At 38.3% G+C, this 18,579-nt stretch overlaps 1 protein-coding gene across 3 annotated transcripts in view; it reads right to left on the bottom strand.

Annotated features, from left to right (window-relative positions):
- Nucleotides 1-18,361, bottom strand: part of Phf3 (PHD finger protein 3) — a 72,909-nt gene extending 54,548 nt beyond the window's left edge. The window contains exons 1-2 of one of the 3 annotated variants that reach the window (XM_041655322.1): nt 18,144-18,361; nt 6,775-7,041 (exon numbers count right to left, since the gene is read on the bottom strand). In XM_041655322.1, the coding sequence (XP_041511256.1) occupies nt 6,775-7,018 (244 nt within the window). In that variant the 5' untranslated portion in view covers nt 7,019-7,041; nt 18,144-18,361. Of the gene's footprint in view, nt 1-6,774; nt 7,042-18,143 lie in introns of those variants that run through there. The other 2 variants (XM_041655323.1, XM_041655329.1) reach the window with 2 other exon arrangements.
- Between the last annotated feature and the right edge of the window lie 218 nt (nt 18,362-18,579).

The raw sequence follows: 18,579 nt of genomic DNA, 5'->3' as shown, positions 1-18,579 counted from the left end.
AGACTATCAGGACAAAAGAAAGTCATCAGTGCTTCTGACCTCTTCCAGTTTCACAGGAGTGACACACAAGTATGCCTGGCGAGATGCCTGCATGCTCAGTGAACTACAGTAAGAAACTGGAATGATATATGTAGAGCAGTTATGGCTTTTGTAGTGAACACTGAACAAGTCTGTTCTTTGGGATAAAAGATGTGATAACGTACTTTTATTTCATCATTCAAGGTTGTTTGCTGAAATCACAATTCTGAGAAATAATCCAAGATTTTCTGGCATAATAACACAGCTCAGGAACACTCAAGGCCACTGCTACACTATCTCTTCCAACAAATGAATGCTAAATACATAACTAGTCTTACAAAATATACTAAGAGAATTCATCAAGAACTGTTATTTCTATATTGAATGCTAAGCTCCATGATAACTGAGGCAAATTTTGTTTTATTCGCCTTTGTATATTTGTAGCCTAGTACACGGTTAGCACAAAACACACATTCAGCAATGAATACAGCTCAAAATATTTCATTTTAAACAAAAACACTGTGCTTAGCAGGCTAAGGTAGGACTGTGACAGTAGAAGGGGCAGTAAGGACAAGGCTAGGCAAACTCTGCACAGCAAAATACTATTCTTAAAAAGATTTTAAAACTAGACAGACAGGGGTAGCACGTGTCTTTAATCCCAGCACTTGGGAGGCAGAGACAGGCAGCTCTCCATGAGTTTGAGGCCAGCCTGGTCTAGAAGACCTAGTTCCAGGATAGCTAGGACTGTTACATAGAGAAACTATATACATACAAATAATGTGTGCGTATATATACATATGTATGTGTATATATATATATAGCTTTAAGTTATGTGTGCATATATAATATAAAATCTGTTATACCACACACACACACACACAAAAGGGTAAGGTTTTATTCTTCTTATAGCTAACGGAATTCTACCTGAAATGATAGTTTGTTTGCCTGACAAAAACCATTTAAGGCAGCTTGTCGCATACCTCTACCCACTGTACTTATTAACTGCACATATTTAAGAGCATTGATTTGCACAATCAACTGAAACCAGTTGTTTCATGTCACTCCTCTCCATCTCCCTTTCTAAATCCCAGTCTTTTTTTAATTAATTAATTTATTAAAATTTTCCACCTCTTCCCCTTCTCCCATTTCCCTCCCCCTCCCTCTCCAGTCCTAAGAAAAGTCAGGGTGCCCTGCCCTGTGGGAAGTCTAAGGCCCTCCCCTCTCCATCCAGGTCCAGGAAGGTGTGTATCCCAACAGACTAGGCACCCACAAAGTCAGTACATGCAGTAGAATCAAAACCCAGTGCCATTGTCATTGGCTTCTCAGTCTGCCCTCATTGTCAGCCACATTCAGAGAGTCCGGTCTGATCACATGCTCATTCAGTCCCAGTCCAGCTGGCCTTGGTGAGCTCCCATTAGAACAGGCACACTGTCACAGTGGGTGGACGCACCCCTTGCGATCCTGACTTCCTTGCTCATGTTCTCCCTCCCTCTGTTCTTCATCTGGACCTTGGGAGCTTAGTCCAGTGCTCCAATGTGGGTCTCTGTCTCTATCTCCATACAGACCCTAATAAATCTCCCTTAAAGCCATAATCTTAAAAACAAATATAGCCTCTATATTCTTCTAAAAACAGATTTTAAAACATCATCCTAAATGAAAATAAAACTAAATGAAACTCGAGGAAAAGCTTTAGAGCCCTGATTGAAAGAGTATTCAACTACATAAGCAGCAGAAAACTTAAGATATATTCCAATCTTGATACTGTGGGTTTTTTATTAATGAACTTGGGAAATTAACCATCTAGAAAATCTGTTGATAACTGTTGTGGTTTCCAAGAAATAGCCCCTAGAGAAGCATGTGTTTAAACACTTAGTCAGCAGTTGGTAGCACTTTTTGAGTCCGGGAGACTGCAGAACTTTTAAAACTGTAGCCTTGCTGGAGAAAGTACATCACTGGGGTGAGCTATGAAGGTTTAAAATCTCAGCTCTGCTTCCTGTTCTCCTTCTCTGCTTCCTGTGTAGAGCTGGCATATAATAAGCCACCTTCCTACTTTGGCCCTCAACTGATTGCCACACCTTCCCTACCATCACAGACACTGACAATCTAGATCTCTAAACCAAAATAAATCAGTCTTTTCTTCCTTAAATTTTTCTTGGTCCTAATACTTAGCCACAGCAATGTAACTGACAGTTACTATGTGTATAGCTACAGCTCTTCAGGTGTACTGAAGATGTAATAAAGTCAGCTAATCACCTCTACACAGTATCTGTGTGCATTAACAAGAAAGCATTAACCTTGGGGCTGGAGAGATAACTCATAGGTTAAGAGCACTGCCTGCTCTTCCAAAGGTTCTGAGTTCAATTCCCAGCAACCACATGATGGCTCACAACCATCTGTAATGGGGTCTGGTGCCCTCTTCTGGCCAGCAGACATACATGCATACAGAATATCGAGAATACTGTATACATAATAAATAAATCTTTAAAAAAAAGCATTAATCATTTACCAAATTCCTTCATAAACATCCTCTGTGAAAAAAGAACTAGGAGCTTTTTTCATAAACTACCTCTGCCTGTAAGCTCCTTCTGCAAACACTGCCCCAAAACTTTTATGACTGAAATGACTTTCATGACAAAACAAATACAAAGTAGCAATTCAAAATAAGTTACATGTTTGCCAAGTTTGGAGTCTTGATGATGAATTTTACATCTAGGATATGATACCTAGATATTCAGTTAAACAATACTAAGTGTTCGATATTATTTTAAGAGAATATTAACGTTTAAACTTTGAATAAAACAGATTTCCCCCTCCCCTTCATTACCTAACAAGGCCTATCTATACCCAAGCACTGACTTGTAAGGAAGTAAAAAATCTTCCCCTAACCTAAAACTGAAGGAGAAAAAGACAGAAACTACTTAGTAGCAAATATTTCTCAATCTGCTATTTAGCATTTCCCCAAATAACTGCGGACTACCTGGCTAATAATCAATTATTTCACAGTAAAACATCATTAAATTTCCTACTTACTATCATAAGATCTAAAACAAAATAATCCAACATTTGGAGAATATTCACACTACTACTGGAAAAGAAAAATAAATTCCGATAAGAACTACTCTGTCCCTATGACAATAGAATGTCATTGTAAAATGGTATATACAGAATACATTAAGAGTTCTTAACAACTTCCACAATTAAATTTTCAGACAAGGGCTGGGCAGTGGTGGCGCACGCCTTTAATCCCAGCACTCAGGAGGCAGAGGCAGGCAGATCTCTGTGAGTTCGAGACCAGCCTGGTCTACAAGAGCTAGTTCCAGGACAGGCTCCAAAACCACAGAGAAACCGTCTCGAAAAAACAAAAAACAAACAAACAAAAAAAAATTTCAGACAAGGAAAATATGACTGGGCAAATCAAAAAAGGAAAACTCTAAAACAAATTTCTAAAAGAGAAAAAACAGAAAAGATGTAAAAAGTAAACAAAAATGATGCTGAATACAAAGAAGGAATATGGTTACATGGAATAAAGTGATGTGAAACTTGTCAACACAAGTCAGTCTTTAAAGGGACCATCATGCACTGTGTACAAGTATTGAATTATCACACTAACCTATGAAGATACATAATTATTAATAATTTTTTAAAAAAGAAATAGGCAAAAACGGTACTGAAGTATACTACTGCTAAGAAAGCTCACAGTCGGGGGCTGGAGAGATGGCTCAGCGGTTAAGAGCATTGCCTGCTCTTCCAAAGGTCCTGAGTTCAATTCCCAGCAACCACATGGTGGCTCACAACCATCTGAAATGAGGTCTGGTGCCCTCTTCTGGCCTTCAGGCATACACGCAGAAAGAATACTGTATACATAATAAATAAATAAATATTTAAAAAAAAAAAAAAAGAAAGCTCACAGTCGCTATGAATCAAAGCTCTACTCTGCTCAGAAGGAAGCAGCGTGAGCAAAGGTTCTGAGGAGACCGGGTCATATGGTTTCCTTAACTGAACTGGAACTCTTGACAATCCTCCTGCCTCAACCTCTCAAATACTGAGATTACAGGCGTGAGGTTTCTATAAACAATGAAAATATAATACAAAGCACCCAACTGTGTCACTAAAAAAAGAAATCTGCAAACAGCTACAGAAACACCCCAGAGTTCTGTAGAGTAGAGCTAAGTTTACAGAACTATAAAAAAATATCCAAAGTTATAAAATAACCACAGTATACAGCCTTCCTGAGAAATACAGACAGGAACATTTCTCTGTTTACCTCCAGTCAAAACCATCAGTAAAAACCTATAGAGTACAAATGTCTGGCTAGAAACCACATCATGTTTACAACAACAACAACAAAAAAAGTAACTTATGAATAGCTGGAGAAATTACACTCCACAAAGTATTTTCATTAAGTTACAATAAAATTTCTTCTTTGAAGCTCTCTTAAATATAGTATTATTCCATAATTAAAAATTAAAAAATGTCTTCCATTTTGTAGTCATTAGAAAATAAGTGAGCTTTTGACCAATCCAACTATTTCAAAAGAAAAAAGAAGCGTGAATCAAATCCCCTGACTGACTGGCAAATAATGAAATTTAAACAATCATTAACAGGAGCTTTAACATTACTGTAAGTGTCCCAAAGATTATCTTGCATGTCTTAAAAAGTGCATATACCATACAAATATGGATACAAAAAAATAATTTACTAAAGACCTAAGATAATTACAGCCATCAAATTAATGAGAACATTTCTACTCAAAACAGAATCATTATAAATATTAATAAATAACTCAAAAATAAGTATTTCAACAAAGGAATTTTAAATATTTAACTAGAAATGTTAACCAAAACGGAAGTCTTTGTACATCAGTTAAAAACTTTTTTATCAGCAAAAATTATCTTTTATAAAGGTTTTTTAAATAGCCAGTAAAACTATTAGGATTACTAATGAACCAGAATCTTACAAGTAAAAACTGTCAAGCAAGATGCTAACCATGCTAATTCCAGATCTCCAAAGCATTATCAGTAGTGACTGATTTATTATTATTACTTCCAACAAGTGTACAGGTATGAAATGTTTCTCCTGGATGTGCACTAAACCAGCCAGTAGTGTGAGGACAAGCAAAGGCTACCACTTAACAAAAGATATATTCAACTACACACAAACACAGGCATAAATGTTAAAAAAAAAACCTTGCACAACACATACAGAAAACAATTTTAAAGTTTTGAAACATTTGTTAATACAAATAACGAAGTGACTTAAATGATAACACCACACAAAAGGAATCATTTCAGAGATACACCATTAACAGCAATTCAAACACTTCAGTAATAAGGAGTGACTGAAATCAGAGTCCTAGTAATCAGTGTTGAGGTCTTCAGGCAGCATGGTATGAGTCAACAGCAATCCAGACATTCCAAACCTTCAGTTACTACATAAATTTAAAATATTGGACAAAAAATATTAAAAATAAATAATAAATGTACTGAAAGGAGAAAAGAGATCTAAAGTCACTAGCAAACAAATCAGCATCACATAAGTCTGGGAAATACTCTGGGAAACACTCAGGTGTTCCCTAGCCTTTTTCCTTGACTTTGAGGCAGGGTCTTGGTATGTTGCCCAGGTTGGCCATAAACTTAAAAAAATCCTCCTCCGTCACCTTCCTAAGTGCTGCGATTATAAGCATGTACCATTATGTGAGCCACTTCTCATCAAGAATACTTTAGCCTAACAGAAAGTTGCTCTCCTTACTACTCTTTCAGCTACTTCAACTACAAATACTAAAGAAGAGCTTTCCAACAGTTCAAGTCACATGAGTGAATTCAAAGGTCCAAATAGTCATTTGTTTATAAAAACAGGCTAGGCTTACATCTGACTAGTGGCAGGTTATTTGTCTGGCATGTGCAAGGTCCCGAGTTCAATCTCAGCAAATTAAATAGATAGATGGACAAATAAATAAATGCCAGCAAAGAAAGTAAGCCAGGTACAGAAATCCTCCACTCAGGCAAAAGGATTTCACGAGCCCAAAAGGTAGAGGCCAGCTTGAGGCATTTCTTGAGACCCACATTCATAAAATAACTCTGTAAAAAATTAGGCAAAATTAATTTTCATAATTTAACCAAATGCATAATCAAGTTAATGAATAGTTTGCAATCTTCTTTCATATCAAATATCTAAAATTTAATGTACATTTTATAGCACATCTCAACAAAAACTAAGTTAGTTTGGGGTAATAATTATGTATGGCTAGTGGTTACTGTACAGGACAGCACAGACATAGAGTTCTCTGTCTGGTTTTCAAACACATGTACAAAATATATCTGTAATTCTAGCCAAGAAAACTATGAAAGCTGAAGACTTATATCAAGTCAGTCCTTGTTCCTGACTCTAGCAGGCCAAAGGTGACGGTGTGTCCTATTTGCCAGACAAACTATTTCTAGCATGAGTTCCAATTTTCACAAGTTATGAGGACATAATTATTTAACAGAAACCCCTTTAATCCTTATAAACATTCCATCTTATATGACAATTTACACGGTCACTTTACCTACATCCATATCCTTGAAAACAACTCTATACACTGCATGGAATAAAGCCTAGCTGAAACTCTCTAATTCTGATGCCTGGAAGAGACTCTACATGTAAAGAAAAGAACCCTAAATTCACTACGCTCATGTTTAAAAAAGAAAAGGAAAAAAGGATGCTGCTGAAAAGTCTTTATTTTAAATTGCAGACTTAAAAAAAAAAAGTAAGAATTACCTGTTGAACAAGGCATCTGGAAATTGGGATCATTGCTATCCAAAACAGGCAAACAGAACTGGTTACTTGCAGATCCTAGCATAGGATCCTTATCGCTGAGCATGTTCTTCAGCGAGTCCTCTAAGACATTTTGACTTGTACTAAAATCCTCACAGACTTCATTCTCCAGGTTGGATCCTAGAAATAGGGCATCATCTAAGTGTTCAGTAGGAATTAAATGATTAAATGTATCAACTATATCCATGAAGACTTCTGTGTCTTTCAACCCTATAGAAAGACAAAAAAAATACCATAAGAAATAAAGCTATCAATTGAAAATCACCTAATACCAAATTATTTTAAGTTTTGAATCTAAGAACACACTTCTGAATCTGTTTTTTTAAAAAAAAAAACAAAAACCTTCACTATTTTTTAGAATAAACATTTGAAAATGTGGAACAAATCTTTATTGAATGACCTTTCTTCATGCATGTAGAACATTATTTTACCAGAAACCCTACCAAATGTTTACTCAATTCATTATTAGAAAAATAATTATATAGCTCATTAATTTGACATATCTGAAAGAATTACATGGTTTAAACCATAAAACTGCATGTTTTTAACCATAACATTTTCATAAAAATAATCAAACAACGCTTTTACAGTAAGTCCACATAAAAGAGCTAAAATTCAATTATTTAAATTATGGTCCCATAAATACTAGAAACCACAGATAGCCTTGTTTTATTTACAAAGCATTTAAATTATTCACATACAACAAAACGAAACAAGGTTTGTTTTTTTCCTGTAGAATCAAAGAAACTATTAACTACACCCAACAAATGACAAGTCTGCACATGCACACAAAGTTGTGCACATATACACACATCCTCTGAGGATCTTCTTTTAAGAGAAAACAAGGTAAAGAACAAGAAAACAATTGCATCACATATGTAGATTTATTTTAGTGAGTTATGTGTGGTTTACACAGATGATGAATTAGTCTACTTGAACTGTACCTACACACCACTATCATTAAGCAAAAGATATTTCATGCTTTCAAGATGCAGTAATTATCAAAGACTAAATTATTTTTATGAATGGTTTTAGGTAAAAAGTGAACTAGTTAAAAAAAAAACGCACTGATCACCTAGAATATCTTGTACTCTGTATTTTCAAAATTTTACAGTAACTCCAAATCTACCAAAACTTTCTTAACCAGGCTTAAGCTCTTTCTCCTTAAAAATGAGAAGGAAAGCTAGGTGTGACGCTGCACACATACAATCCCAGAATTCACGAGGATCAAGAGCTTGAGACCAGTCTGGGCCACGTGCTAAGATACTATCGTAAAAAAGGGAGGCAGTATGGAGTTCCCATATATAACTACTGGATCTAAAATGTCCAGATATTATATGCAATACTTTGGTGAGCATTTTATCCAAATGTGTATAACTTAATCCTCGATGAAAAACAGGATCAGATAATATGCTTGCTTTACAAGGAAAATACATTTAAATAATTTAAAGGTCTTCCTCAAAGTTATCCAGTTCCATAGTCAATGCATAATACCTATTAACCCTTAATACTGTGAGCTTAATTAAGAACTGGAAAGACTTGGCTCACTGAAGGCTATTGAAAAACTATTTCCCAGCAAATTAGTGATTGCCAGGGGATAAAGACAAGGAAGATGACTCTGAAGAATAAAGGAAACCTATAAGGAATGGTGGGATTATTAATTACTAATCTTAATTATTGCAATAGTTTCAGAAATATCCCATCACTCTTCAAATGGAAGATGACCATGAGTTCAAGGTCAGTCTTGGCTAACAGAAAGAGGAGCTTGAAGTCAGCCTGGGTCAATAAGACCCTGTCTCAACTTATTTTCCCCTGCCAAAAATGAGCAATTAAAAAAAAAAGAAAGAAAGAAAGGGGGGAGGAAGAAAAGAAAGGAAGGAAGGAAGGAAGGAAGGAAGGAAGAAGGAAAGGATGGGGGAGAGGGAAGAGGGGAGGAAAAGGAAGGGGAGGGGAAAGAAGGGGGAAGGGGGATAGAGAAGGGAAGGGGAAAGGGAAGGGGAAGGAAAGGGAAAAGGAACAGAAAAGAAAGGGAAAAAGAGGAAAGGAAAGAGGAAAGATAAAAGAAAAGAAGAAAGAAAAAAATAAGAAAGGAGGAAAGGCCAGGGAAGAGAGGGGGAGGGGGAAGAACGAGAAAGAAGGGGGAAGGGGAAGGGGAAGGGAGAAGAAGGAGGGGAGGGGAGGGGAGGGGGAGGAGGGGGGGAGGGGAGGGGAGGGGAGGGGAAGGGAAGGGGAGGGGAGGGGAAGGGAAGGGAGCAATTAAGCATACTGATTGAACTCTTTAAAATAGGTAAACTTTCCAATATGGCTCTTTAATCCAAACGGTGTGACTTCGTGTTTCCCTAGATTTAGAAAGCATTATGAAGGAAAAAAGATTCTATGATCAAAAGCTGAGAAAGTCTGGGTATAATAAGGTTGCATTTCTTTAACAATATTTTCTTCTTTAGTAGTCGAACATCTACTATGCAGCTACCACTGCATGAGACACCTTGACAGGCCAGTAAGAATAAAAATTCCTTTAAGACAAAGAGCAAAAAGATCCCCATATTTATGGGTCCAAAAAGAACAATTTTCACAGGACATATCACAACACTAATACTCTGGGAACATATTTTATGGGAAATTGATATAAATTAACAAGGCTGCCTTTTCTAAGGTAGGTCCTATTAGATTTGTACACAATTCAATAAAGAAAAAAATACCAAAAACAGTGTACCATCATCCATCATTCAAGCTATACTGCTTGAGTTATCATTTATCAAAAATATAAAGAAATCTAAGAAATTGATTTCAGATATTAAGTACTTAGTATCAAAAATAACTCCTGTTAAAGCTTAAGAGATAATGGCTCTTGGCTGCTCATGTGCTGCTCTTACAAGAGATGAAAACTGGTTCCCAGCACCCAAGTCCTGCAGCTCCAGGAAGATGAGGATCTCCATGACCAGTCAAACACTGACAGAAAATTTAAAATGCACCTTAAAAAATAAACCATGTTAAGTAGTAAAACAATCGTTAGTTAATTACAGAAATACTAACCGACTTAAAATAGACACATTAATCTAAGTAAAATGTGGATTGACAACAGAAGAAAAAAAGTACATTTCAGGAAAGCTGGTAAAATCTGAGTATAGTATTAACTTCAGTTAATAATCTTCTGTTTTCTCTGACAAAAGCACTACCATTACATCAGAGGTCAGTAATAAAGGGAAATGGATTGAAGATATACACAGGGTATGTAGGAACACTTATCCTGCTTTTCGGATTTTCTATAAAGTATTCCAAAATAAGACAGTGTTCAAAAGAAAGAGAACATTGAGGATACCAAGTAATATAGAAGACAAAGACAAGCAAGTCTAATTAAAAAGGTATTTTCAGTCTGTTAATTATAGCTGCTTGATATAAACAAATCTCTGTCTCAAAGTTTTATTTAAGTACTTCCTTGCGTTCGGTATTTTAAGTAAAATACACTCTAGTGTCTATTTAAAATGGCTCATGAAATACATTATAAATCTTATAATTTTTTTTTTTTTTTTTGGTTTTTCGAGACAGGGTTTCTCTGTAGCTTTGGAGCCTGTCCCGGAACTAGCTCTTGTAGACCAGGCTGGCCTAGAACTCCCAGATATCCGCCTGCCTCTGCCTCCCGAGTAAATCTTATAATTTATACATGTTAAAATCTGAAATTTTTCTGAGATCATAGTCACACTTATTTACAAACAATAAAATACACATAGTTGTCACAGAATTGGTTATTAGTTCAAACCATTTACTCATTCATTCATCCATTCAGATTTACTAAACATCTACTACAAAGGGAAAGCAACTATGGTCTCAAATTTAAGAAATTCATAATCCAAGACAGATTACAGACATACAAATACAATAAAATATCAATACACTGTTAATATCTGAGGCTGCTAATAGGATCAGAAATGAGAACTTGGGAGGTAGGTAGACGTGTGACCTGAATTCTAAAGGTTCAGAGGGTAGACCAAGAGAAGGAAAACAGTGCTGATTATGAACAGCAGTGTTCTGTTCTATTAAACCATTTATAAAGGCTCAGAACATAATTAAAAATATAAATATTAATGCTGTAAGTAAAATTTAATCCCATAATTAAATTTAATAGTGTATGTAAAATTAAATATCCAAAAATTTTTGCAATTTTAAAATACTTAATTTTGAGAATTAAACTGTAGTTAAATTTTAGGTTACAGTAAATAAAACCAAAATATGCTATTCTGATTCAGGTATAAACTGAAAGGGGAAAATTACAAAGTGCAATAAGATTACTTTAAAAAATTGACTCTAAGCTTAGATTTTAACTCTCACTTTTAGCTGGGTCTGGTGGCAGAGGCCTATAATCTTACCTACTCTGGTAGGCAGGCAGACAGGCACAGGATAATTATAAATTCAAAGGCTGCCTGGGCTTCAGAGCACATTTCTGTTCAAGGCCAACCCAGGCAACTCAGTGAGACTGTCACCCAAAGATACAGGTCAGCGGTAGATTTCTATCCCAATACTATATACATTAAAAAAAAAAAAGTCTCAAACAAAAATCTCTAAAGCAAACCTACATAAAATATATTTTCATCAAATATTACTTTTTCAAAGCCTAAATAAATAATTGCACCAGTATCACAGCTAAGAGACCTATACATGGGTAAAGGGTTGTAATTCAAGCACTAAAGAAGGGGATCAAGGTTAGTTTTGGCTAAATATCTAGCTCCGAGACAATCTGGGACAAGAGATCTCCCGTCATTAAAGAAAAAAAAAAGGCTGAAAAGACTGGGGGATTATATAATGAGCTTTAGCTGCCTCATGTAGTCTACACATGTGCATGGACATATGTAACAGGTGCATGTAACATATATAACATGAAAAAACAAAAAATATCCATGATGTCTAAATGAGACGGGCCCCCACCAGCTCATCCGAATACTTGGTCCTCAGTTGCTGATTGGTTTGGGAAAGATTACGTGTGGCACTGTTGAAAGGGGTATCACTGGGGGTGGGTTTTGAGGTTTCAAAGGCTCACCCATTCCCAGTTGCCTACCCCTCTTCCTCTCTGTCCCCTTACTGCTTTTGAGTCAAGATGTCAGATGTCAGCTGTTCCTGCAGCCAAGCCTTTTTTCTGCCATCATGAGCTCATAAAGCCAATCACATGCTTTCTTTTACAAGTTGTCTTGATCAGGTGTTTTGTCATAGCAATGGAAAAGTAACTAAAACACAAGGGAATAACAGCCATGAAATTTTAAATAAGGTAATAGTAAATGGAAGGGAATATCTTATATATGCTAGTGAAGTTCTTACTACTAGGATAACATGTTAGTGAAAACCTAATGAGAACTAGTGATCAACTATGTGTGAGAGAAATTCAAGCAAAGACCCAGAAGAAAAGCAAAGCCCTAGAAGAAAAGCAAAGCTCTAGAAAGGGACCATACTTGATGCTTTCCAGCATGGACATAATAGTTTAAATTTTAAATTAAACTATTTAAACTTAATTTGAGCTTTAAATCAAGAAATTTGATTGGGTATACTTAGCAAAAACAAATTTCTAACAGTCAGCTACAGTAAAAAAAAAAAAAAGTACTGCTGCTACTAACAGTAAAACGAAAAACGTAATGTATTCTAACTTAATGTCAAGCTGCACAGAAATCACACCACTTACCCACCCATTGAGGGAGGATGAGACAAGGTCTCCTGTAGCCAGGCTGAGCTAACTTAATCATCCTGCCTCTGCCTCCCAATACTGGGGGTTCTAGGTGTGGGTCATCAGAACCAAATTATTCTTTTTTTTTTTTTTTTTTGAATTTTCAGGATAGGGTTTCTCCAAAGCTTTGGTTCCTATCCTGGAACTAGCTCTTGTAAACCAAGCTGGCCTTGAACTCACAGAGAGATCTGCCTGCCTATGCCTCCCGAGTGCCTGGATTAAAGGCGTGCGCCGCCACCACCACCCGGCCCCAAATTATTCTTAATTGGAGGCAATTATACCAGTCCAAAGATCTGGCTATGCTTAGATGCCTTTACTGTCATAACAGTTGGAAAGGGTAACACAAGTATCTAGTAAGCACATCATAATGCATTCAAACAATCGACATTGCATGGGGGGGGAGGAGGCAACAGTATGGTCCAAGAAATGCTCCTTTATACATATTCATTTAATGAAATAACTCTATATTATAAACCCAATTTTTAAAAATTAATAAGCAAAGATCAAACTGATAGAGTAAGCAGTGGAGCATAAAGCTAAACCCAGAGAAAATTTAATTTGTAAAATTAAATTCATTTAATATTTACTAATCAGGACACTATAGTACAGAGCTCATTATTATTATAATGCCATTTAATTCTGACAATCGTACTTTTAGGCAGGTACTACTTACTCTCTATTACTAACAATTTATAAGAAAGCTACTGCTTACAAGTTACACCTCTTGTTCAGCATATGAAGCAGAACGCGTAAGCTCACTTGAATGACAGCAAGGTGATTTCTTAAGGACTGGTATATAAACATTATAGGTAAGGACTAAAAAGATAGTCCAGGGGGCTGGAGAGACGGCTCAGTGGTTAAGAGCACTGCCTGCTCTTCCAAAGATCCTGAGTTCAATTCCCAACAACCACATGGTGGCTCACAACCATCTGTAATGGGGTCTGGTGCCCTCTTCTGGCCTGCAGGCATGCACACAGACAGAATATTGCATACGTAATAAAAAATATTTAAAAAAAAAAAAGATAGTCCAGTGGTTAAGAGCACCAGTTGCTCTTCCAGAGGGCCCAGGTTTGATTCCCAGCACTCACATCCTTGATTAAAAGTATAACTCAAGTTCCAGATGATCTGAGGAACCAGGCACACATGTGTAGACATACATATAGACAGAATAACACCCATACAACTTTATTTTAAAAATTCACAAAACTATAGACGAATCCTAGGTTATCCTTCTAGGACAATCAAGGAAAATTATGAAACAGGTACCATCCTACAAGTGATTGTCCATACATTTCAAACTCTGTTCTAGTTCCATGAGTTAGAATCTACCAGTAAAATCTCCTAAGTGAAGATAAAGGTCATAAAGTCTTTGTGAATTTATCCAATAAAAAGAAAAAACTGGTACCCTGCCTACAATGACACCAAAGGCTCAGGCAGATCTATGAACTTCAAAAAAGAACTAGCATGTAGAAGCTGAATCTGCAAATGCAAAATTGAACTAGCCAAAGGTGGTAAAAGAAAAAAAATTATTTCAAAATTTGGTCATTTTGCATTATAAGTAACATTAAAATGCTGAATTTTGAATTAACCACTCAAATATCATCATAGCATGGCACTAACAATCAAACAACATGTACTTCACACTTACTGAACATCAGACCATGTAAAGCAGGTGCAATTATTGTTTCTCCTCTACAGAAGAACAATTTAAAACTAAATTAAATAATTAATTTTCAAAAGGTCTCACAATACAGGCAGTGTGATTTCTGAACCAGCATTTCTCAATTTTATTTTATGCACTGTACTTACTAATATAAGTTTATATTATATAACTAATATAAGTTTATAACTTTAACTCACAACAATGAAATTTGTAAAAATGTTGAACAAGTATCTCACTTTTCTTTCAAAATAAAGCAGAGAATATGTACTTAGCCATATGATTCACACAAAAAATAAAATAGCTCTCCTGGATGTAGATGAACAAGTGATTTCGAGGAAAAGTAAACTCACCACTAAAGACTTGGCAATGGACTTCACAGCCTACTGTTTTGCTTCACATGTTCACCTCACACAAACTGTGAATTACAGTATTATGTCTATCTTTTCTCTATCACCTACCATGCCATTCGAAACCTCTGATATACTTAAGATTATACCAACAGATTAAAACTTCTGGATAATATTCAAGTCTCAACTACTTTCTTAGAGCCATTCTCCACTGTGTAAATGGTCAAAAAAAATTAAGTCTTGAGCCAGGTGTGGAACCACCTTTAATCCCAACATAGGCTATTTGAGTTCAGGGCCCAGAAGTCTAGGCAGTGAGACTGCTTCAAATAATAATTATCTCTGACAAAGAACTGTCTAAAATTAAACACATAATGAATAACACTTGGCAATTCATACAGGGAATTCCTAACACCTGAATTCCCTTCTACAATTTAATACACTGATTTCTGACCTAATGTCTTTAAATTTTTTTCAATCAAAACTCCATTCTCGCCAGGCGATGGTGGCACACGCCTTTAATCCCAGCACTCGGGAGGCAGAGGCAGGCGGATCTCTGTGAGTTCGAGACCAGCCTGGTCTACAGAGCTAGTTCCAGGACAGGCTCCAAAGCCACAGAGAAACCCTGTCTCGAAAAACCAAAAAAAAAAAAAAAAAACCACTCCATTCTCTCAGAGCACCTTGGTTTCAGATACTTTTAGTGAACTAATGCTCTGGGATCCCCTATGTAATCAAACAGCAACAATTAAAGAGTATTTTTCTTTCTTGTTCTCAAAACTGTAACAGCACCCTAAGTTTTTAATAGCTTACAAGTCATTTTTGTAGTTAAAAAAATTAATATCTCTTACATTTTTAAAGGTTTTCTCAGGATTTCTCTGAGGATGTGCACGTTACTAAGGATGTGCAGGTTACTAAGCCCAAGACATTTTGTTCCAATTTAAAAAAAATAAAAAGAAAAAAGCTAGCAGCCATTTAACAATAAAAAAAACTTCTTGAAAAGCAGGTGAATGAACATATTTAGCACTCTAAGAAGTTTCAACATCTTGAAACTGAAGTGATTATGTACATTAGAAAAGGGACACTCTAGGAAAAAATTGAAATACAAAAATTACTTTAAGGGAAATAACGGAACTTAATCTGGACTTTCTTCAAAAGTGTACTTTTAAGAAAGCAAAATGTGCCATGCAGTGGTGGTGCACACCTTTATTCTCTGAGGCAGGCAGCTTTCTGTATGTTCAAGCACAGTTTGCTATAGAATGAGTTCCAGGACAATATTACCTATTTAGACACCTGAAACATAAAAACTGTAGTCCTGATTTTCATAGAGCAGCTTTTCTAAGCAGGCCCATTTTAACAAACACCTCAAGTCTTTTGAACTTTCTGTCTGTGCTGAACCACATTTGCAGTAGTCCTCAGCCATGCGCAGCCTGTGTGGGCACATCTGCCGGAGTGTGAGCTGTTATATTCCTGCCTGAAAACCTGGCCCTCTGTCTCTCCATTCCCTTTCCTTGTATATTTATTTATTTGCAAGTTCACTTTCACCCAAGACTGAGGGACCATAAAGAATCACAGCAGAGCTCTCCAAAGTAGTGCTTTCCCACTTTGTGACACCAATCCAATACCTATGATGTCTCTGAGTGCTGCCTGTCCGTGTCTCTCTGTGAATGCCTATGTGTATGAGGAAGTCTCCAAAATCTCAAACTCTTAAGATAATTATATTTTAAACTGTCACTTGCTGCCTTCCACCTTTTACCAAAGAGAGATCAAAGGCTATCAAACTTTCCTTAGCTGATTCCCAGACTATGTTAAATTTTAATGTGGCTTTAAAAAACGATTAAAAGTTTCAATTTCTCTATCCCAAAATTATTACCTTAACCTAACCTAGTTCCTACCTACATTTATACATCATTTTTCTCTTACAGCATGAGAATATTCAGCATTAAGTACTCAAGAAACCTATACATACATATAAATATAAACTAATTCGGTGCAATGGATAAACCCACTGTTCTTCCACTCGGATGCAAGAGCACAGTAAGAAATTACACCACTCATGCTCTTCAAGAAACATCTATGAAGTGTAAAAGGGACAGGAGACAACTTTGGTCCCACCACTGAGTCATTTATCATCTTGACACATCACTCGTACAACTATAAAATAAAGCTTAACATCTCCGGACTTAACTCTTTTTAAAATAGCCCATTTCACCTATGCAACAAGTCTTTCTGCTGCTAAAGAATTATCTGAATGTGTGGCTTCATCGGAGCTAGGATGACTCCTCAACATCCTGTTTACATTGATACTATCACTGAAAACTAGATTATTCGTTTAAAAAAAGTGATAATGGTAATGATGATGATAAGAAGAATCATTGTGAACATAAATGACCGGCAAAGAGAACCGTGGGAAAGGGCGGGGGGAAATATAAGTACAGCAAATGCTAAGGAGAACTGATTTTTCTCTCAACATCTGTACTCTGGAATAGCGCTATAAACAAAAAACATAAAGATGCTACAACAGAACACTTGCTTCTTTCAACTATCTCTTCTATAACACACACCATCCACATCTTCCAAATACCAAACACTTCATTAAGAATTTTAAGAAACGTAGGAACTGAGATGTGGGTCTGCAAACTGAAAACACTTGACAAAGTTTGAACCCAAATACTAAGTGCAGCAATATAATCTGCTATGATCAATTTAAAAATCTCGTCGTAAAATAAGCAAAATTCATAATGCGGGCAAAGTCTCGATTGTTCGATCCTGTTTAAAAGATCTGTACGAAGAATGACCATCAGGTAGACATCAAAGCATTGTTGCCACTTCCCTCAAATCACAATCACGCTCTGCTAATGATTACTGCCTAGCAATAATAAACACACATTCGAACTACAACGACTAGGAAAAGGCATTTTGCTACCCAAAGACAAGAAGGGGCGTTTGAGGGTAAGGGCCATCTAAGGAAAGCGCCTCGGGCTGGAAGGTGCTACAACACTCTCTCCCCTCTCCCTGGGTCCCCAACCCCCGCCCCGTGTCAGCTGATCAGTTATTTAGCACCATTAACACGTACTTATCGACTAGTGGTTCATTAAATTACACGTCCTGTCGGCAGGCAGGACTCTAGGATTCCCATTTCAAACTAGGCAAAAGGAGTCCAATGTCTGGGTCCCCAGCACAAAAGCGCGCGTTCCCCCAAGGTCCGCAGCGCCTGGCTCCCCCGATGCGGGAGCAGGGATCGGACTCGGTGCGGCCGGGCTCCGCGAGCCGGCGGAGTCCTAAGCGCCAGGCCCGGGGCCTTCGAACCCGGCCTGGCCCACGACGCCTGCCCGCGCGGCGGCGGCGGAGACCGGGTACGCTCGCCGGCGAAGGCCGAGGCTCGGCGGTCGCGCAGAGGCCGCACCGCCACCTCTGCTCCGAGCCCGCGGGCCAAACGGTGGGGCAGGCCGGGGCGGGGCGGGGCAAGCCGGGGAGGCCCCAGAGGCCGGACGGCCGGGGGAGGAGAGGGCAGCCCCTGCGCGAGGGATGAAGGACACGGGCCGCCCGCGTGGGGAAAGGAGGCCACCGAGTGCCCGTCGCGGCCGGCGCCGCCACTCACCCGCTCCGCAGACGAGCGCTGCCACCGGCAGCCAGAGGAAGATGGAGGCCGCGGGGCCGCGGAGGAGGGGGCCGCGGAGGGGGTGCGCGCAGGGCGTCGGCGTTGCTGCCTCGGCTCGGGGCTCCAGAGCCCGCGCCGCCGCGGTGACGACACTACGGCTGGCCTGCGTGCCGCCCTCCCCGTCCAAGCTGCAGTCGCTGCCTCCCTGAGCCCGGGGGTCGCTCGCCTCGTGGAGCCTGTGCGGCGCCGCGAGAGCCCGCAGCCATCGGCGTGCGACAGCGACGACGGCGGCGACGGAGGCGGCCGCGGCGCGGGAGCAGGAGCGGGGCCGCGTCACGTGACGCTACTGTTTACCGTTCCGGGGGCCGGGGCTGCGTGAGCCGCGCCTGCGCCTGCGCGCTACGCTCTGCGCGCAGCCGCCCGGAAGGCTCCGCCT

The sequence above is a fragment of the Microtus oregoni genome, unplaced genomic scaffold (genome assembly GCF_018167655.1).
Source record: "Microtus oregoni isolate MIOR12 unplaced genomic scaffold, Mior012 000007F_ref0000211, whole genome shotgun sequence".
NCBI lineage: Eukaryota > Metazoa > Chordata > Mammalia > Rodentia > Cricetidae > Microtus > Microtus oregoni.
This window is presented reverse-complemented; position numbering and strand designations above follow the sequence as displayed.